At 39.6% G+C, this 23,436-nt stretch overlaps 1 protein-coding gene across 4 annotated transcripts in view; it reads right to left on the bottom strand.

Moving 5' to 3' along the window:
• The window catches only part of LOC144504600 (atlastin-2-like), a 71,342-nt gene that overhangs the window by 19,170 nt on the left and 28,736 nt on the right, over positions 1-23,436 (bottom strand). For all 4 annotated transcript variants that reach the window (XM_078230195.1, XM_078230193.1, XM_078230196.1 and 1 more), the window contains exons 2-4: positions 21,901-22,148; positions 7,348-7,482; positions 270-374 (exon numbers count right to left, since the gene is read on the bottom strand). In XM_078230195.1, the coding sequence (XP_078086321.1) occupies positions 270-374; positions 7,348-7,482; positions 21,901-22,148 (488 nt within the window). The remainder of the gene's footprint in view (positions 1-269; positions 375-7,347; positions 7,483-21,900; positions 22,149-23,436) is intronic.

Below are 23,436 nucleotides of genomic sequence, written 5' to 3'. Positions count from 1 at the left end.
TTCCACATCTATTTACACAACCCTTTCAACCCAATCATCGTATTGTTAAATGTGACATTTTCTATTTATTTTGAGAAGCTGAATAACCAATTTGATTCAACATGTATTAACTTATTGAAATCTCATGACAAACTACAGTATTACTGAATATTAAAACTGGAAAGATTAAAAACTGTCTGAAGGACAATCTCCCAACGAATGGTAATACAATAGCAAATTGGACCAAAATTGCTGCATCCCCAGCAAGCAGTTGAAAACTTGATCTTTACCTGAACAGAACTCGTCATGGTGCTGAGAGCAAACACTGTAGCACAGTCTCTTATGGTTGACTGACTGTCAAAGGCCCCCTGAGTATCCATCAAAAGAACTGCAACCTGGAAATAAATAAATCCAAAGTTTGAGACAATAGTTTTTAAATGCATGAAAATGTGAGCAATTAGTAGTTTGTAATAACCAATGTATATCTAAACTGCTGCAATGGTTTCTTGTCCAGTTAACATACTGCATTCAAAATACAATTCAGCACAGACCAAGTGGTTTGTTGATTTTTTTTAATAACAGGCTTAAAAATGGTAAGAGCAAGTGTACATGGGAAAACCAAACCAGTTACCAGCTGCTATTGCATTATTTTAAACAAAGAAAATACTTCAAAAAGCTTTATTTGCCACTCCATGTTTGTATTCCAATATCCAAGTCATGCAACGCAAAAACAGCAGCTGTTCTAGCACCAAACTTGAATACCACTGCGTACCATTCTCTAGTTTGAAAAATGACAATTTACCATGACTCGTCGTTTGTCTTTAAGCCAACAAATACTGTCATTCAGCCCTCAGCCTGCTTCATTATTCAATAAGGTAATGGTTGATTCTCCAACTCAACACCATACTCCTGTGCGCTCCCCTTTGACGCCTTTAGTGTCTAGAAACCTATTTCCTTAAATATTTTCAGCAAATTGGCCTCCACAGCATTGTGTGGTAGAAAATTCCATAGGTTCACCCCCTCCAAGTGAAGATGTTTCTCCTTATCTGTCCTAAATGGCCTACTTATCCCCCTTGTTCTAGACATTCACCCAGCCAGAGGAAACATCCCTGTACTGGTCTGTCCAGCCCTCAGTTGTTCTAACATTCCAGTGAAGACAGGCTTAGTCAATCCAATCTCTCCTCAGACAATCCTGCACCACCCCAGGAATCAATCTGGTGAACCTTATGGAAAGAATATCTTTGTAAGGAGACCAAAATGGCACACAATACTCCAGGTGTGACCTCACCAAGCCCCTGTACAGCATCAGTAAGACATCCTTGCTGCTATATTCAAATCCCTTGTAATGAAGGCCAGTACACCATTTGCCTTAAATGCTTGCTGCACCAGTATGCTTTCTTTCAGTGGGTGATGCACAGCAACATTTCCCAATCTACTACCATTTAAACAGCTCCAGCATGTTTTTGTTTCCCACCAAACAGAATTCCACACTTATCCACATTATACTACATCTGCCACGTACTTGCCCAATTACTCAACTGCCTCTTTACATCCACCTTAGCACCCACATTCTCACCAAGTTTTGCAGGTCTCTGCTAATCACCATCAGCAAACTTGAAAATATTATATTTGGTTCCCTCTAAATCATTGATAGTGAACTGCGGCCCAACCACTGATTCCTACCGTACCCATTAGTCACTGCCTGCCATTCCAGAAAACAATTACTACTGTTTGTCTGCTACCCAATTCTCAAACCATGCCAATATATTACCCCCAATTCGGCACACTAACCCTTTGAGACTTCATAAAGTTTTCTGAAAATCCAAATACTTCACATCCATTGGTTTTCCTTCATCTATTCTGCTAGTCACCTCTCAAAAAACTCCAGTAGGCTTGTCTAACATGACTTTCTTTCATAAATCCATGCTGACTTTGTCTAACCCCATTAATATTTTCTAAGTGCCCTGTTATCACACCCTTTATAATAGGCTGCAGTGTTTTCCAATTTGTTACAATTTACATTAACCAATTTGTAATTTTGTTTAATCCCTCTTTAAAAAAAGTGGGGTCACATTTGTCAACCTCTAAACTTGGAGATATTCCAGAATCTACAGAATTTTGGAAGATTTGGCAATCTCAGCACATTTCCATGGCCACCTCCTTTAGTACCCTGGGGATCTTTCAGTTTATAGCCCCCATTTTTTTTTAAAAAACACTAATAGCCCTTTGTTCCCTAGCATTGCTAGTCTTCCTTTGAGAAAACAGAACAGCTGTTTAATTGCTTGACCATTTTTGGTGCTCTCAAATTTCCACTTCAGACTTCCCAAATTCTTTTCTTCTTGAATACTTCCAGAATCTTTTACAATCCGCTTTTATATTCCTTGCAAGTTTACTCTCTATTTTTCCCTTTTTAATCAATACCTTGATCCTCCTTTGTTGAATTCCAAACTGCTCCCAATCCAGAGGCTTGCTACTTTTTCTAACTTTATAGGTCTCTTTGGATTGAATACTATTATTTTATTAACCATGGTTGGGCTGGTTTTCCAGTTGTTTTCACACCAGAAAGGAATGTACAATTGCTGCAATGCCTACTCATTTTTTAAACATTAACCATTACCTATATACTGTCATGCCTTTTAATGAAGTTCCCAATCTTAGCCACACCTCAAATTTTGAAGACATTAAGAGTAATTAAGAAACCATTTCCCATGACAGAGGCAAGTCAGCAACCAGAAAAAAAATAGATATAATGTTAATTGCCAAAGAAAAATTACCCAAGGAAAACGGTTTTATGCAGCAAGTTATTTGGATCACATTGCCAAAAGCATGGTGGAAGTAGTTCCAACAATAGACAATAGGGAATTAGGTAAATACTTGAAACGGTCACGTTTGCCAGACTAAGAAAGAAAGACTGGTGGTGCAAGGCTTATTGGATAAATCTTCCAAAAAGCCAGAACAGACAAGTCCCTGTGCTGTAACATACTGATTCTGTAAGAAAAATGCACACTTTTAATCTTTACAGTGCATGTTAAACCAAAACCCCTGATTGTTCAGGTGAATGTAAAAAGATTCCATTGCACTATTTAAGAGATCAGGCAAGTTGAAGATTATATTTACAATTTATAATATGGTTATATTAGCAGAAAACTGCAAAACATTGGCAGTCAATTAGCATACTCGACCAATTCCAACATCTAATCAACTAGTGGAGTGTCACAGGGATCAGTGCAGGGGCCAGAATTATTTACAATATATATTAAAGGACTTGGAAATGAATGTACTATTTCTAAGTTTGCAGATGACACAAATAGGTCAGAAGGTAAGCGGTGAGGAAGACACCAAGAGTCTACAGAGGGACATAGACAGATTGAATAGGCAAAAACTTGGTAGATGGAATATAATGTAGGAAAACGTGAAGCTGTGCACTTTTGATAGGAAGAATAAAGGAGTTGATTATTTCAATGCAGAAGGACTGCAGAAAGCTGCAACACAATGGGATTTGGGGATCCTCACGCACAAATCACAAAAGGTGAGTATGCAAGTTCAGCAGATAATAGGGACAACAAATGCATCTCCTCCCACCCATGTCAAAAACATCCCAAGATGCCCCTCCCATGCTAGCAGAGACTTGAAACATTTGCAGACAAATTAGTAACTTTATCGCAACAGTATTTAAATACTGGATTTAGTTATTCTTTCAGCAAAAGCTTCAGAATGTAAACTTCGCTCAAAGCTATCCATGTGTAAAAAAAGAGGCTGTCAGAAGTCTGGCCTGTGACTTCTTTAGGGGGTCATGAATACCCAAGTCATATTGGGAATTTTTGATTTGATTGTCACGTGTATTAGCATACAGTGAAAAGTATTGTTTCTTACAGGCTATACAGAAAGCATATCGTTCAAAGGCGAATACAGAATGTAGTGTTACAGTCATAGTTAGGGTGTAGAGAACGATCAACTTAATACAAGGTAAATCCGTTCAAAAGTCTGATGGCAACAGTGGAAGAAGCTGTTCGCGAGTCAGTTGGTACATGACCTCAGACTTGTATCTTTTGCCCCATGGAAGGAGGTGGAAGAGTGCATGTCCATGGTGCACGAGATCCTTAATTATGCTGGCTGCTTTGCCGAGGCAGCAGTAAGTGTAGACGGAGTCAATGATGGGAGGCTGGTTTGCGTGATGGATTGGTTATACATTCACGACCCTTTGTAGTCTGTGGTCTTGGAGTAGGAACCATATCAAGCTGTGATATAACTGGAAAGAATACTTCCTATGGTGCATCTATAAAAGTCAGAGAGAGTCATAACTGACATGCCAAATTTCCTTAGTCTTCTGAGAAAGTAGAGACGTTGGTGGGCTTTAACTATAGTGCTGGAATGAGGGGGAACAAGGACAAGTTGATGATCTGGACACCTAAAAACCTGAAGCTCTCTACTTCGTCCTTATTGATGTAGACAGGGGCATGCTCTCCACTATGCTTCCTGAAGTCAATGACTATCTCCTTCATTTTGCTGACATTGAGGGAGATATTGTCATCACACCAGTTCACCAGATTCTCTCTCATTCCTGTACTCTGTCTCGTCATTGTTTGAGATCTGACCCACTACGGTGGTGTCATCAGCAAACTTGAAAATCGAGTTGGAGGGGAATGTGCCCACACATCATAGGTGTATGAGTATAGTAGGGGACAGAGGACAGCTTTGTGGAGTACCGATGTTGAGGATGATCATGGAGTTGTTGCCTACCCTTACTGATTGTGATTTGTGGGTTAGGAGCTCAAGATCCAGTCGCAGAGGGAGGAGCCGAGGCCCAGGCCACAGAGTTTGGAGATGAGTTTCGTAGGAATATGGTGTTGAAGGTGGAGTTGTAGTCAATAAATAGGTGTCTTTGTTATCTAGGTGTTCCAGGGAGATGACATCTGCTGTGGACCTGTTGCAGCGGTAGGCGAACTGTAGTGGATCCAGGCAATCCAGGAGGCTGGAATTGATTTGTGCCTTGACTAACCTTTTAAAGCACTTCATAAATGATGGATGTCAGAGCCACTGGACGATAGTCATTAAGGTATGTTGCTTGGCTTTTCTTTGGTACCAGGATGATGTCATCATCTTGAAGCAGATAGGGACCTCAGATTGTTGTAAAGAGGTTGCAAATACCCCTGCCAGCTGATCCATGTAGCATCTGTGTGCTCATCCAAGTATCCCATCCAGGCCAGTCGCTTTGTGGGTTGTTTGCCTTGAAGTTGAAAAAGATTTACTTCTGATATTCAGGAAATAAACATTTCCTTGAAATCTTCAGCATGCAAAGAAAGCAGCTTCCTAACTATCATGTACTATTAGAACGTCCTTGCATAAGATTTAAATTTGATTCTTCCTCTACTCTGGCTTGTGCAGTGGCATGGCCATTGGATTTAGACCATGCAGAAACTTGAGTGCAGACTATTATCTTCTTAGTCCATAGAATATAGTGTATTCATTTTAATGCATCTCGTGTCCTTTCCAAAACCTTTTCATCCAAATCTGAATCTTCAATTTTAGTGGAAAGAATAGTTTTCAAACAACAAGTACCACTGAATACATCAAATAGGAAATAACAACCCTGAACAAAAAAAATCTCCAGGTGTTATAATTGAATTGCCCTATTTTCCAATCCCTCGAACATGTCTTGAAAAGTGAAATTGGCCACCATAGTTCATGTGCATTACCTCTTCACACCACCCTCCCCACCCCTGTAAACAGAGCCCATAACAGTATCAGATCAAAAGGTCTGTAAATAGTACCCAAATGTTAAAGTTTTAAAATATCTAATTAACCAACCGTCATGGCAAAGGTGTGCCAAACATTTCCCAAATAAACCCACCAGAGGAACAGCTTAAATTGACCAAAACAATCAAGTCAGACAAAAGCTATTAAAGATACTGTAGCAAAGTAACAGAAAGGACAGATTTATTGCATTTTAACCTCCAGTTTTTCCTGAAGGGCACTCAACTTGTACTATGTTACAGATCATAGGGCTCCAGTAGCCCTCACATGCAGGAACCATTCTTCATATTTGAATCCAAGAGCATCAATTGCCACAGAAACCATCACAGCTAATTTGGTCCTCTGTTCACTGATCATATGCACACTTCATAGCCAAATCACTATTTAGTGACTGCAAGGTTAAAACCTGTCTGATTTTTAGTCCAGAGTTATAGAACATGTGGTAACAAACCCTTCTGATTTAGTAAATATCAGGATCGCCATTTGTAGAGTTCAGCACCATGATGGGCACTACCAACTGAACCAACAGTAGAGCTATGCAAACAAATTTCTATTGCATTTCATTCCAGATAACACACCATCTAATCAAATAACGTTTTATACAGTATGCAGATGTTTAATTTTCTTCTGCATTTTTTCCTTAATTAAAATACACATGAACAGAGTGCATATCTCCCTCATTTGCCGCCACTAAACATCATTTATGTTCTAACAGGTGAACTGATTGTAGGCCTGAACAATTCTTTATTACACAATATTTCAGGATTAAGAGTCTTTTGTGGGATACAATTTTCTACGAGCCAGAAGCCTACATAATGAAGTTACATTTGAGTGGAATTTGGAGTATCCTCAAAATGGAACCTGGGGAAGAGAAAAACCCATCCAAGTGGCTAAATTGAAGCTTCCTTTGACTTCAAATTATCAAAATCCATCTATTATAATTCAAAGCCATGGCATTGCAGGTGCGAAAGTAATTTAGTGACGAGAATTGCTTCAAGTTGAGCTACCAGTTTATGATAAACTTCTCCCATTGCAGTGTAAATACATTAAAAACAGATTACTGGTGGTTAGAGAAAGTAGTTGTGGACCAGGATTGCATTTTTAAAAAAAAACATTTACCACTGCTTCAAATTCCTCCCCGTCCAAAAATGCCAAATGGTTGACTGGTTTAGTTTTTAACCTCCTGATATTTGGCTGCGATTAGCTAGCTCAGAATAAAAGCTCACATTAGGGCAGTGCTTCCCAAACTTCTTCCCACTGTGACCCCATTGAGTCCTCAGAATTGCCATGACCCCTCAGTGGGAGCAGAGTGGTATGGATGTTTTCTTTGCAGCATCAATCAGCCCTAAAGCATGGGCCAATGATATGGCACCCACCATTTAAAAAAATTAAAGCAGCCTCATAGCTGTGAACATTCAGTCGGAGTTTCGCAGCAGCCATTGCTGTTGCGGAACTGGTGACCCAGAATCTCATCTTACGACCCCTAGTTTGGGAAGCCCTGCATTATGCCAATTTAGAGCATTTGTAGTTGGTGTTCCCATTTATAGAAAAAGCACACATGAAATAGAATCTGAAGTATTCAATGCTTTTGTAAAAGTTCACCGTTAAGCATACCTTGCTTCCGTCAGACTTGTTGATTACAAAAACTTCACTCCAAACTTGTATACCAGTAGTTTCACGCTCACATCCACCTCGCCAAGTAAAACCGGTCAATGGTTCATTATCTCCACCCAACCATGTACCAGGATTCTATAGAGGAAAAACAAGCATCATATGTAGAACTTTAAATAATTGCAAAAATGTTTCATTTGTTGGGAGAATTGATAGCAAAGATTATTTTTGAATTTTGTCCAAGGGGTTCAAACTACCCACCCATGTCTATTAGATACAATCAATAAAATCCATGATTAGAACTTACCGAAACACTGACTTATGGCCACAAGAATTAAATTGAAACATTTGTATCATTAGATTTCTTTTTTTTTAAATGGAACAGGTTGTAAATTGAAACACATTTGTACCACAAGTTAGCAAGAAGATTTTATGTTTTTATTTAATAATGAAACAGCGTTGAGGTGTAAAATACACTACGAGTTGGTGATTGAAACAGGCACTAGGTCAACATATAAAATATAGGATATTTGGTGGAGGGTAAAGGAATATGGACACAGGGCAGGTACACAAACCTGCAATGCGCAACTGGATGTTCCAAGTGCTTTATTTACACAATTTGATATAGCTTCAAAACAAATTCTCGTGTCTGCATGGGCTTCCTCCGGGTGCTCCGGTTTCCTCCCACAGACCAAAAATGTGTGGGTTAGGTTGATTGGCCATCCTAAAATTGCCCTTGGTGTCCAGAGATGCGCAAGTTAGAGGGATTAGTGGGTAAATATGTAGGGATATGGGGGTAAGGCCTGGGTGAGATTGTGGTCGGTGCAGACTCGATGGGCTGAATGGCCTCTTTCTGTACTGTAGGGTTTCTATGATTTCTATGAAATCTAAAATTTGCACTATAACAAAACTTCTCGCGCCCTTACAATTTTCAGCAATGGTTTTACATTAGCTTAGTGAAGGTTTTACAGCAGTTCCAAAGTGATATGACTGATTTCAGGAGTGGATGAAAATTGGTAAAGTAGAATAATGCACCTGAAAATCAGAAATGACCTCAACTATATTTGCTTGATATTCAAAACCATTCCAGGAAGAGCAAAAACAAGAGACATCATTTGCAGAACTAACCCTTTCCAGGGAAGAGATTAAGACAGATCAAGAAGTACAAGCAATCTCGCTGCACTACACTGATGGGCAAGTCTCTAATAATTGGCTTAGGCACTCCACATTAGGGAGAGGAAAAGGACACCATCGCCAGGGTTCTATTCCTAGCTAGCTATTTACTGCAGATGTTACATTTATGTGCATGCCAAGATCTCAGTACTTTGAATTTTAAAAATGCCAAAGGAAATTTATCCAAAGTCTGTTTAGATCTAGGCTCAGTGTGAATGCGGCATACACAAAATATTTTTTTAAATATGGTCAGAGAAGCATATTTTGCAAGTGCCTGACATTGGGTATTTATGAATTGTAAACAAGGAAATGTATTGCTATCTATTGAACAACAAGATGAAAAACAACCCAAGAGATTAGCATTAATTAGGGAAAAAATAGACTAATTGAGTATGGTCAACCAGAAATTATGAAAGTATTTCATTTTCCAGTTAAATTCTAATGTGCAATCCAGAATAACCACACCCCTCCCAGATTTTCAAACACTGAACTACGCAAATGTGCAATTCCATTACACCACCACTCACTTCACTCTGCACGATTTGTCTTTGCCTCACAAATCAATTGCAATGATGCACTATAGTTATAAACACTTTGTAAACCATGCATTAAAATTCACCTTTCAGCACAGTTAATATGCAAAATCAGCACAAGGGCCGATTCAAGTCCATTTTAAAAGTTATAAATAGTTTATGGTCAATGGTTACTAGAGCGTCACAACCCTGCAAAGCTCAACAGCTGTACTATGGACTTTGAAATATGTGGCAATGCTGATAAATCCTTAATTTTGTGATGCTAGGCGAACAGTGCATTACAACCACTTTATAGTACAAAGTCTGGGCTAAAGAGTCCCATCTCCCACTGCACAGAGGCTCAAAGGCAGCAAAAGGTTGTGCAAATGATAAATTCAGTTGAATAGGTACTCAAATCAATCTAAACAGATGTTAAATCACATCTGCATTGCCCATCACTTCTTACAACTTGAAGTTAATGTTAATTGGAGCGCCTCCAATTCAGATTCCAAGAAATCAGAATCCGAGCCAACCCCTGGTAATTTTGGTTCAACCATACCAACAGACTTGGATACTTTGGTTTTATGCATCTGCTGCTGGGAGTTTGGAGCCTGCTCATAGATTCTTACAGCCAGGATAGCATGGGTCAATTTACTAAAGCATCAGAAGCTGGCTCAAGTTCAATAGATGCACAAAATCAGAAATAAAAGAGCTCCAATATAAAAGCAGTTTAATAATTTGTAATTATGGCATGGCTTTATTTATATAAATTTGAAGATCTGATGTGCAGATTGTAACAATGTATTGGTTACTAAGAATAAAATGCAACCTTTCATGTGCGTGCACAGTTCTTAGACTTACAATAACTAAAGTTTTGATGAAGCAATATTCCACTAAAATTATCCAATTAAAATAGTCTACCGATCATTCAGCAAAAAGTTGCATTTATTTTAGTTGAAGTAACAAATTACAGAACATTTGTGATGAGCATTTTTTTTTTAAAAAGAGATTGAAATGGTATGGTCATCTGTTTCACAGAGGAGGAAGAAATGCATCATGACAAGTTTGAGATTGCCAGGAAGACAAAGACGTAACACCAGATGGAAAGATGCAGCAGAGACAAATGCAGCAGAATTGAAGAATGGGTGACTGACAGGAAGGGATGTAGAGGAGTGATCAACCATTGTGGCGACTCCAAGTAAAATGGGAGAAGCTGGAAGCCTAAACCAATAAAGCAGCTGAAAGATGGAGGCCATGATGGAGACAACCGAAAGAGGAATGTTAAGGTGGTCAGTATTTTTGTACTAATAGGGTCAAGGGTGCAAGAGGCGAGTCTCATGCACAAAAGGCGAGTTCAGAGGGGGCCTGGGGAAAAAGACAGAAGGAAAACTTAAGATGCAAGGTCAGGACCAGGGCATGCAAACCTTGTGAACTGATCAGATGATCTCAAATCAGTGACAAAATTGAAAAGGGAATTCATGACATTCCAAATTCACACCAGGGTAAGACTTTAGCCTGGAAGTTAATTTTGTATACATGGTTTAATTATTATAGCTGGATGGGGACCCATCAGGATGATCAAGTGATTGGCAAACAATGAAACCACTTTATTCAACTCCATACATTCTGTTTGGAGGGTCAAGTGGCTGCTCTATTCCAATCATGTATGTTATAGAATAGGCCAACTCTGATCACTGCTTCCACATTCATTTTTCTTCACAACTCTTCCCTTCTGGCGTCTGCCCCTAAAAAAGCTCTAAGTCACTTAAAGCTACTTTCAACGATCTAGCTATTCACCATCACATTGTTTTATCTATTGATTTGTTCAATCACACCCACCTTTAATACCCTGCCCCCCATTAATTTCTCAGTGTGGCACACAGGCATGCTGTGGAAACTCTAAAATAATCTGTGTGAAAACCCTACAATTAATCAAATCCACAATCAGTAATCAACAGTGCCATGTAGACTTGAGATCAAATCAGCCACGCACATGCACTCGCTCTCCGCAACAGATGCAGTGACCAGTAGTTCTTTGTTTATGCCAATGGCTTGGCTCTGGCTTTCCAGGCAAAATTTCAGAACCGAGCAAACACTGAAGATCTGTTTCCTGGAAGCTGACTTCAGAAAATAAAAATTTCAGCCAGTCTAGGCAACCTTCCACCCGAACAACTCAGGTCAGTCAAGAACTTCACGGCCAGTTCTGTGGCTGACCACTCACCTATGACCCAATATCAAATACTTTGGCATCACTCCTGACCAACTAGCAACACTAGAACACTGCAGCCAAGGTTAAAACAAGAGAAAAACTCAAAAACAGGTAGGAACAGCTTGGGTAGCAGAGTCAACACTGCACTGCTTCACGTTCTCTGGTTTATCTAACAGAGTACTTCTGCTCAACCTGGCTCTGAAGCTACCACACAAACCTGGGGGGATATCCACTCAGGAAGCCACAAGGATCATTTTTGGGATGATGAGACTAACAGTTCAAGTGGCTTTCTGTGCTAGCACACTGAATTTCTTGATGTCTGCAGGGAAAACATCCTCCTCAAAGAACACCACCAGCTGACTGCTAACAAAGCACTCTGACAGGACAAGAAAAACTAATCTGAAATCCCATTGCCCCCACTGGAACATACGCCATAACTTACAAACCAACAACAGCCACACCTCTTGATGGCACACCCTCTGGTCAATCATAAACATCACCAACTGCAGCCTGGTAACTGACCAAAGTGCTGAATTCCCAGGTTTCAGTCTTGCACGGGAAAGCTGGACAACCTTCAGTTGTTCAAGAACAGGCCATGGAAAATGTGGCCACTTGCATCACTAGTTGAACAAACTGTTTGTGGCCATCCAAGTCAGGCCAGTTCCCGTGACTAACTGCCCAACTTCCATTCGGTACTCTAACTCTCCTTAGATAGGGTTCCTCCCAATCAAGTCTGACATCAACCCTCCCTTCAAAAACCCACCCTTGACCGCTCATTGGAAACTACTGCCCAATCTCAAGTCATTGAACATGTTTTTGCCTCCCAAACCCATGCTCATTTACCCCAGCAATGCCATGTTTTAATCCCTGTATCAGGTTTCCACCCACCACAGTGCAGAAACCATCCTTCCAAAGGTCACAAAACTATCCCTCGTCTTTTAACCTGTTCTCAGCCTTTTGACATGTGGGAGTTCCCTCACCTGGATCTATTCTTACTTTTCCAGTTTTGTGGGTTTTTTTGGGGGGGGGGGGGCTTTCTATACCTTGAAATTAGTCACAGCCTACAATCACAATTTGATAGTATACATTCAGACTGAAAACCAATGATGATCAGTGATTCAATACTGGATTCCTTTCTGTTCATGCTGGTATCTGGGTTTGATCATCCTGCAGCCACTGCTTCCAAAAGCAACCTGTTAATAACACCAAGATGTGCATGCACCCAACAACGTAGCAATACTGTTGTCTGAGAAAGTACTGCTAGGAATTGGTTCTGCTGTATTGGTTGCAGTTTTGCTGTTATATCTGCTTTCACACTCAAGTTCTTTCAAGTGGACAAAATTCCAGGTACTTGAGAATAAAGCCACAAGATTCTCCAGCTTAAAATAAAACACTTTATTTTACTTTGTATGGTAATCTACAATATTAATTTTGTACTCTAACATTCAGAACAGGAGGTAAATACAAAACAGACAAATTGTGGGGTCAAATGCATCACGCTGCATATTTAATGGCAGATGCAATCTCAATTCTCAGCAACCCACCCAAATGCTAGTGACCACTTGAGTCACAAAATCTTAAAACTCTGCCTCCCACAAAAGGAATTTCAACACTTCACTTTCAAAGATCCTCTGAATTGCCGCAACAGCCATTGACTCAAATTATCTCAATGACTGCTCAATCTCTTCCCCCTCCAAAAGAACGAGTTTCACAGGATTCAAAGATGACTCCAGTCTCTAATTACAATTACACTTCCAACTCTTCACAAACTGCCAACTCCACTAAGCTGGCACTTCCTCTGGGTTTCACTGAACATTAGTTTCTCAGCTCTACCAAGCTATAAGAGGCTCTTGAGGTTTCTTCTGAGGCATAAATACCTGGCACCGAACCATCACTTTCTCAGATCCACAGGACTTCTCAAAGTCCTCACAGCCTGGAGGCCAACAGCTCCCGTGGTTTCTCCGTGAACTGCATACCACACAAGTTCCAAATTGTAACCCCAACTTCCCAGCAAACATGCAGATAAATTGAAACCAGAGACCCCTTCGTAAACTCCATCCAACTCCAAGGCAACATATTCTTTCACTGTTCACTGAATGCTTTCAAACGCATTTAACTCCAACTCTCAAAACAAAGCATCTCTTTGCAAGCAGCGTAGACATCATGTCTCCAGCTAAGCAAGCCAGCCTATTTTATGATTTTTCCTTTCTAGCTGTTAGCCCAAGTCAACATGGCCCCCAACTTTAAGTGCAACAGACTTCAAGTTGTTTTATCCCATTTTCAACAGTTCAAGTTTAATCTTCCCTGAACTAAAAATTATATCTAAAATACATGAACCATGAACTAGATATCTGTCACACATCAGATACAATGACCATTTGAAGAAAGGGACAGCTGTTGAAACAGCCAGTCCAAGGTGCCAGTATTCAGAAGGAGGCCTTTCTGCCCATTCTCTCTCCTGGCTTTTTGAAACTACCTACCAATTCAGTATTAGTTCCCATGGCTCTTCCTTCAAGAAATCCAATTTCCTGAACACTGCTATTGAATATTTCTTCCACTCCAGTTAGGTAGTGTATTCCAAACCATAATTTTTTAAAAATGTAAACTCCCAGTTCCCCCTATTTCTTTTGCCGGTTTTCTGAAATGCATCTGGTTACTAACCCTATTTACTTTCATCAAAAGCCCTCAATTTGAAGAACCATGATCAAATCTTCCCTTAAATTTTTCTCCGCTGCAGAACGAAGCCGAATTTCTCTAGTCACTCCAGATTACTAAGCAATGAACTAAAAAAAAACAGTTCAGTAATAAATTTGTGCTGTACTTTGTCAAATCCTTTCAAGTCGTCATGTATATTCTCAAGTCCATTATTAATGGATAGCTGATATTCCTTCACATTTATATGGAATTCCCCTTCCACAATACAATTAGGGTATTGAATGGTTTTGTTGCCAAAGCAGAAGTGCTTGTTCACAGCCTTGAAGAGCTTGATAGTATCAAGTCAAAGACAGGAATACTCTGACCATTAGGAACTTTCTGCTGAGCAAATTGGTGAGAAAATGGCTGCGCTGCCAGCTTGCACACAGGCCAAACCATGCATTCATTTCATATTTGCAACTCAAGATACTGCTGAAATACTAGTTTCATTTATCAGCTGGGTTTTGGGAAGAGATCAAGGGCAGTAGCCCATGGTTTCCATGAAAGTTAGGTGAAGGCCAAACAAAGCTTTTCATGACATTTGTATTGCAGCAACGATAGTAAATAAAAGCATGTTACAATATTTACTAGTCCTGCATTTCTGTCAACCCAAAAAGTCCACTTGGTTCATCTTGACAAGGCTACTAACTGCAGAAAATCTGTGCAATGGGTGCAAGAAGTCAAAGAATAAGAGTATCCAATTTCAAGTCATTTACTTAGATCAAGTATGGGCAAAATCACTAGCTTTATTAATCAATTACCAAGGAATAGGAAAGCAAAATACTGCGCATTCCACAATATAACAAATATTCCTGAAAGTATTAGTGTTATTACTAGATTAAAAGTGCCAGTCTTATTGCCATGAGACACATTACGTACAGTCTTCTACTCAAGGTTCACAAGTTCCTCCTACAGAATCCCAGCATCCATGAACATACCATTCAAAAAGTATCTTTTCAATTAGGCACACAGATAGATACAAAGTGGGGACACCAAAATATTTTGCATCACCATAGCCAGTTTCAGCCCGCAATGCCACATTGATTAGAAAATTACCTTCCTCCAGTTCTAATCATTTTAATTTAATTTTCCCTTTGAAATCTGTTTTACATTTCTGAAGTAGGCAACTTCTGGGGCTATTACAGTTCAAGTCAAGTTTTAATTTTAAAGTGCCCAAGCACCAGCATACCTGGTAGTTAAAGAAGCTATTTCAATATGGAACAAGAGTTTACTTTTGCTATTTTTAAAATATTCAATTCATCCTGCTCTTTTGTTATTCCATTACTAAAGATCTGTTGAGTTTGTAAAAATAAACTCAATAGCTGAGCATTTAATTTAATTCACACTTTACATGAGAAACATTTAGTTTATATTATCCTGTGTATCAATTATAACAATCTATGGAAGGAAAGCAGAAGTATATGGGGCAAGGAAGACGACCCTAAATCATGTTCATTCATCTTTTTACGGCCAAGATGCTGGTCCAACTGGTAAAACCATCTTAATAGCTTAGTGCAGATGCTGGAAATCTAAACTAAAAACAGAAGCTCATGGAGTACTGAGCAGATCTGGCAGAGAGAGAGAAAGAAATACAATTAACATGTTAGATCAAATGATCTTTTAGTAGGACTGGAAAAGTTAAAGTTGTAACAGGTATTAAGAAAGCAGAGATTCAGGGGAAGGTCCATGATAGGTGGAAGGTAGGAGATTAAATTACAAAAAATGAATGGATGATGGTGTAAGCAAGAGGAGATGAGAATGGGAAAATAGTTGGTGCAAAAAGCAGACAGTTTGGGGGGGGGGGGGCTGTTTGTTTCCAATGAAAGATCAACCTGAAAAACAGATGCTGTCTCACCTGAGTTTCCAATATTTTCTGTTTTTATACATGGTCCAACCCAACCGGATTAAATTTCACAAAATGAAAAAACATTATGCTGGGAATAATTCAGGTCATCGAGGAGATTGTGTGTATTGATAGCAATGTTATTAAACAAATGTAATATATCCATGTTTATTGATAACAAAAGTTGGTGGAAATGAGAGAGTTGTGGGGAGGATGCAAGAGGTTTAAAGCAACAGATAGACTAAACGAGTGGGTAAGAACATGGCAGATGGAATATAATGTGGAAAAATCAGAAGGTACCCACCTTGGTAGAAAAAACAGAAATGCAGAGTATTTCTTAAATGGGGAGATTAGGAAGTGTTGATGTTCAAAGGCAGGGGAATGTTCTTGTTCATAATTCACCGAAAGCCAACATGCAGGAGCAACAAGCAATTCAGAAAGCAAATTGTATGCTAGCCTGGCCTTTACTGCAAGGGGTTCAGAGTTCAGGAGCATAAAGGAGTCTTGCTGCAGCTGTACAGAACCTGAGAGAGACCACACCTGGTGTACTGAGTGCAGTTTATGTCTCCTTATCCAAAAAGATATACTGGCCATAGAGAAAGTGCAAAGGTTCACCAGACTAACCTCTGGGATGGCAGAACTGTCTTTTGAGGATTTAAAGTTTATTTATTAGTGTAAGTAGGCTTACATTAAGACTGCAATGAAGTAACTGTCAAAATCCCCTAATCACCACATTCCGACACCTGTTTGAGTACATGGAGAGAGAATTTAGCATGGTCACTGCACCAAAGCACCCAGAGGAAACCCACAGACATGGGGAGAACATGCAGACTCCACTCAGACAGTGACCCAAGCAGGAATCAAACCCAGGTCCCTGGCACTGAGGCAGCAGTGCTAACCACTGTACCACCCCATGTTTCCTCTGGTTGGAGGGGGTCCACAACTTAAGCATGCCAGATGAGGAAGCATTTCTTCAGACAGAGTTGGAATTCTCTACCCCAGTAGGCTATGGAGGCAGAGTCATGGAGAACATTCAAAAAACAGAGGTTGATACATTTCTAGATACAAATGACATTAAGGGGGTACAGGGATAGTTCGGGAAGGTGGCATTGAGGTAGAAAATCAGCCATGATTTACTTAAATGCCAGCAGGCTCACTGGGCTGAATGGCCTACTCATACATTATGTCACCTGATGTACATTTTGCTGGTGGGGTAAAGCTTTAAGGCCATAAAATGACTTGCTCCCCTCAAATCACAGCTCAACTTGTCATGTCAGAATGAGGGCTGAAGATAAAAGGATGAAAGCAAACTTTTAAAAAGGAATCCATTTGCGACAAGATTTGGGTCAGACCAAAGAACCAATTCAAAAACTTCCTGTGCCTTCAGTGTGCCCCAAGGTGACAACATATTAGCATGGTTAGAGAACTGGTTAATGGATGGCAGCAGAGGGAAAACTGGCCATTTTCAAACTGGTAGGCAATAACTAATCAAGTGCCAGAATCACTGCTGGGGCCTCAGCTGTTTATAATCTATATTAATGACTTTGTGGAAGGGACAGTTTGCTGAACTGGAGTTGATTAGAACAGCTATGTTCAGAGGACACAAATGGTGAAAAGCTTTCAAAAAATCAGTGTTCAGAGGAATATCAATGTCCTCACAAGAAACAAAATTAAAATGCAGGAGTAAGGCACTTGCTACAATTGTACAGTGAGGTCATGTACAGTTTTGCCCTTCATATTTAATGGTGGTTATACTTGCATTGAAAGTGGTGCAGTGAAACTTCACTAGATTGATTCCTGGGATGAGGGGGCTGTCCTTTAGAAAAATTAGGTGCGATCTATTTGAAACATACATCATGGAAGAACTTGACAGGGTAAATGCTGAGAGGTTGTTATTCCTGGCTGAAGAATCTGGAACCAGCAGGTACATTCTCAGGATTTATTTAAATTGATTGAGCCTCTTTGGAATTTACCTACCTCAGATAGCAGTTGTTGAGCACATTTCAAAGGAGAGTGATATTTTAGAACTAGGGAAATGGGGATCAGGCAGGAAGTGATGCCAAGACACCCTTGATCTTACTGAATGGCAGAATGGGCTCCAGGCCAACACATACTCCCACATGTCATGGATCAGCAAATTTCAGCTATGGAGCCAGATGTAATTCATTGAGGGCTATGTAGCTGGTCATATGTTTGGTTCATAAACATGGATGCACAAATAATTTAAATTTTTGACCCAAATACTGGTTAGTGATCTCAGTAAACCTGAAGGGGTTGGTGGTAATTAAATGATTGGTTTATTTTTCTTTAAATAGTAACCATGAATAATGTACGTTTGAGCACTGGCAAAAAAGTGGTATTGAACAGAAATTCAATGCATGTCAGTCTTGTTTTGCATTACTGGCATTTTCGTATCACTGCTGCTTTTAGGTTAGCCGGTCTTTGACCTGTTTTCTAGGCAATCACAACAGACTAATTTATAACAAGTATACCAAGTTTTATTTTGTACAACAAAACCCCAAACCATCAAAACCAAAAATTCATCCAGTAAAAATGGCTATTTGTACAGTCTTTATCATAACCTGATGTTCATTTGGACGTTAATCAAATTTAATCCAATGGCTTCTATGCAAGCAATTTTGTACCAAAATACTAAGACACCTACATGTCAAGAATCAAATGGTTCAAACAGTTCCTGGAGTGTACAGCTCCTTTTGTCAAGCACAAAAACAAAAAACAAAACAGTATTATATACAAAGCCAGAGCTTACTGTCAAATTTATTTGGAAGAAAGACACAATGCTGCAATGATTTGCCTCACTTTAGTTCTGGCTATCCTCAAGGTCTTCCCAAATCTCCACTTGAAACAATCTGTATATGGTTTTGATCAATGTAGTAATCAACTGCTGCACAATTTTAATGTTCATAGAATCCCTATGCAGAAGGCCATTCAGCCCATCTAGTCTGCACTGACAACAATCCCACCCAGGCCCTATCCCTGTAACCCCACGTATTTACCCCGCTGATCCCTCTAACCTATGCATCCCAGGACACCAAGGGACAATTTAGCATGGCCAATCAACCTAACCCGCACATCTTTCAGAATGTGGGAGGAAACTAGAGCACCTGGAGGAACCCACACAGACATGGGGAGAATGTGCAAACTCCACACAGATAGTGACCCAAGCCAGGAATTGAAACCAGGTCCCTGAAGCTGTGAGGCAGCGGTGCTAACCACCATGCTGCTGTTGAATGTTGAAAACCAGGAAATTAATATTTAACCAAAGTTAAATATAAAAATATTTAAGCTATTGCACTTGGCTTTCAGTAACTGGAGGAATCACTAGAACTTCAACTATTCAAAATTAAAACCTTACAATGGGGACATTCAAATTGCAAACCTTAAATTATGGGCTGGAAGTCTCAGATTGCAGCATGGTTAATGATGTTTGGTGTTACATAAAAAAAACCACTGTTTTTAATGACAAGTATAGTTTGTCTATATTTTCAGAAAACACCAAAGGCATTTACATATGCAAAGCACTTGCTCAAGAAAATCCCAAATATAGACCTATAAATAGGCAAATAGGAGAGAGTCATGCGTATCATCCTTATTTATGTATATAAAAAAAGGGTGATATATTTTATATCCCTAGTGTGCACAAGTTTGATTTTCACTGTGAATAAGGAATAGCCAACAGTTTCACAAACTCACTGAAATAGTAAAAAAACTGTACTAATGCATTCTCAGCCAGAACAGGAAAACTTCAACTTTGGTGTTCTCACCTTCACATGATCCATCTCCAACACTTTTCTTCAACTTCTGTCTCTTTCTGTCCAAAGACTCCCACAGCTACACTTCCTCCTGGAAGGACTCCATTCTATTCTTCTAGTTTCCTGTTGCAACCTTCCCTCCCAGATAAAGCTCTCCTCATCCTCACTTACCATCACATCAGCCTCTAAATTCAAAGGATCATTCTCCATTTCCACCACCTCCAGCATGGTGCCACCACAAAATGAACCTTACCCTATCCTTTCAACATTCCAAGGGAACACCATGATCCACTTCTATCATCCCAAACACCTTGTCCTCTTCCCATGCAAATGCAGGAGGTTAAAACCTGCCATTTTAACTTCTCTCCTCAATGTCCAAAGCTCTGAACACTCCTTCCAGTTGAAGCAGCAAATCACTCGCACTTTCAATATAACATACAGCATTCTCTGCTCACAATGCAGTCTCCTCTGCACTGGGGAGGTCAAACTCAGATTGGGTGACGGTTTGTGGAATACTTCCACTCAGTCTGCAAACGTGACCAAGTTTCCGATTGCTTGCCATTTAAATTTATCACTTTGCTCTCATGCTCATATTTGTCCTCTGCCTGCTGCAAAGCTCAAAAATCAGCATTGTACCTGCCGATCAAGCACTTTACATACAGCCTTCTGAATTCTACATCAACTTCAACAATTTCAGATCATGAACCATTTTGATTCGGATTTTTTTGCCATGCGCCAGTTGGAATCTTGAAGCAATATTTTGTATCTTTACCACAACCATTACCACTCCCTTTGTCCTATGTCCAATAACATCGGTCAATCTCAACCCTCTCCCCATCCCAGACTTTCCCCATTTGTTCTTCTCCCCACATGGCATAAAAGCCAACAACATTTCTACCCTCCTGTTCTGAACATGCGTTATATTTGACTCAATGTCAACTTTCTCTCTCCATAGATGCTGTCAGACCCGAGTATTTCCAGCACTTTGTTCAGATTTCCAGCAACATCCTATTTTTTCCCCCAAGCAGTTGCACACCATTTAGCACCTTTCACAACTACATTCCAAAATGTTTCACGGTCACAAGTGTTTCTGAAGTCACTGTTGTAATATAGGAAACATGGCAACCAATTTTTTTTTTAAAAACACAGCAAACTCTCAGCAGCAGGGTAATAACCAGATAAGCAGTATCTGTTGAGGAATAAATATCAGCTAGGACACCAGGGAGTACTCGCCTGCTCTTCTTTGAAATAGCTTCACAACACCAGGTTAAAGTCCAACAGATTTATTTGGTAGCACGAGCTTTTGGAGTGCCGCTCCTTCATCAGGTGAAGGTGGTGTTGAGAGACTACTCACTGTGCCTACCCCAGTCCAACGCCACATCATGGCTTCTTTGAAATAGTGACCCTGACAGGCTGGCTGGGCCTCAGTTTAATGTCTATGAAATATGGTAGTAAAATACTCCTTCAGTATTGCATTAGTTTGTCTGGAGATTTTTGTGCACAAGATCTGGGATGGAACTTGAATCCATGATCTTCTGACTGAAAGGTGGGAATGCTACCAACTGAGCCATAGCTTGCACTGAACTTCCAAGGAAATAATAGGTAGGGGGAAACTGGCATCCTTGGAGTGAAAGAGAAAGAATATGCAGGTGGCTCTTCTCTTGAAACCTTTTAAGTTCCTAAAAGTTTATACTTTTAAGAAATATTTTCTCTAGTTGATTCCAAGTTATATCTTGCAAGTACTACATCACCACAATCCAGGAAGCCTCCGGGATCAGTTCTCAGTCAATGGCGCTACTGGTCCAATAATTAGCCCGGATAATGGATGGCCGATTAAGAGGACTCATGAAGCATGATAAGTCATCAACTAACCCCATATAGAAGTAGATATAGATGGCAGAAATAAACAGACGCAGAAGCAATTATGATCTCCTCTCAGTCAAGACCCTTAGGAATTATGAGATGTGTATGAGGTACAAAGTGAGGGGTATCCTACCCCTGTATAATGATTAATTTCATGAGACAAGAACAGGAGAAAATGAATTTGTAGAAAGTTATAAATAACCCTAGGTTGATCTTGAACATTATTGCTTTCCAGGCTTAAATGTAGAAATTAATTTAATGTTCAAAGCCCTTGACCATCTGGATGAGAACCAAGCAAGCATTGCACAAGTAGCTACTCAACTACAATTTCAATTGAGACCAACTGATTGCAAACAAAAAGCTTGCAAATATCCAACTCATGAGCACTCAGACAGGAATGTACAATTGTCAGTGTTCAGTGACTGAAGATTTTCAACAATGTTCACAATTTAGACTAAGTAAAAAATGAATAGTAGCATGATCTCTTACCTGATTGTACATGTACCGCAACATGAAGTCCAACAAAAATGATTTGCCTTTACGAAATGCTCCTGCCACAGAGACAACCACAACATTCAAGTCCCGAATATGTTCCTGCAATAGAATTTGTTCCAAGGATTCTTCATCAAGATCAAAATGATGATTATCTTCATGTGCCAACACTACTTGTATTGGTCTTGCCTCTTTCATGGGTACATCATCTGAATTCATAGCAGTCTCCTGGCTACCAGACTCATCTGTTGAAAACCAAAAATATTTTAGTCTAAGCTATAAATGACTAACTGATTTGATCCACTCTCACCTGGTTACATTTTTTCTTTCCTAGTCTAGAATCACAAAGCAATTTAATCCCAATTGAAACCCATTAACTCGGCACACACCAGGCATCAAAAGTAATTTTTTCCCCCCCAACCTGGGCAAAAAAAGATATTCTGCCCAAAAACCCTAGCCAGACACAGCAATTAATGGTTGGCAGACTGGAACACAAGTAGCCACTACCCAAATATGGTTTAGGTAAATTTATAAACAGTTCAATTAATCATAACTTTAAAAAACAAAAATAGAACGGCTTTTCTCTGCAAGTTTGAATTATGTGCTTCCACAGCCTTGAGCAAGTAATAAATATATTAAACCCAACTGACAGATAGGACCTCAGTTAACTTCTCATACAAAGGAAAGCAATAACATGCTCCCTCAGTATTGCATTAGCTTCAGTCGAGAGATTTTCATGCACAAGTCCTGGAGTCCTTGTGTTAACCACAAGCTCATCAACAAGTACAGTAATGCTAACAATAGTTAGTCATTGCTTACATAACCAGGTCATTCACTCTAGTCAGGATAACAACTTGCCAGCAGACTAAAAGCAGATGCACCTCCATGCCGGAGAAGTATTAAAGTGTCCTAGATGGAACAAGAGATTGATTTTTCACTGTATACCAATAGGTGATAAGGATGGTTTCTTGTGCTATACAGAGAAAGCATACTGTTCATATAGTACATAGGGGAGAAGGAAAGGAGGGGGTGCAGAATATAGTGTTACAGTCATAGCTAGGGTGTAGAGAAAGATCTTAATACAAGGTAGGTCCTTACAAAAGATTGATGGCATCAGGGAAGTTGTTCATGTGCCGGCTGGTACATGACCTCAGGCTTTGGTAGAGAGTACCTTATGGTCAAGGACAATATCCACCCAATAGACAAATATTTCATCAACATATTTTTAAACAAATCCTTAGAAAATTAGAAACATTTTTTCACTTGTGCCCTACCTAGATTTAAAGAGCCAGGCTTCTCTGCTGCATGAAATACATAAGAATTTTTAGATCAATTTCTTCCAAAGAAATCCACGCAGAATATTAAATTTCAAGTTATTCTTGCGATTACACTATGAATCACAAGTTAACAATGTGCAAAACGTGAATCTCATTTTAAATAAATGTTTTGATGTACTGTTCACAAAATTTTAGACAAAGTTAACTTTGAAAATTCTTTAGCTTTGGTACAGGTTCAACATTTACTCAATAGGGT

Source organism: Mustelus asterias, chromosome 15, assembly GCF_964213995.1.
Source record: "Mustelus asterias chromosome 15, sMusAst1.hap1.1, whole genome shotgun sequence".
In the NCBI taxonomy this organism is placed as follows: domain Eukaryota; kingdom Metazoa; phylum Chordata; class Chondrichthyes; order Carcharhiniformes; family Triakidae; genus Mustelus; species Mustelus asterias.
This window is presented reverse-complemented; position numbering and strand designations above follow the sequence as displayed.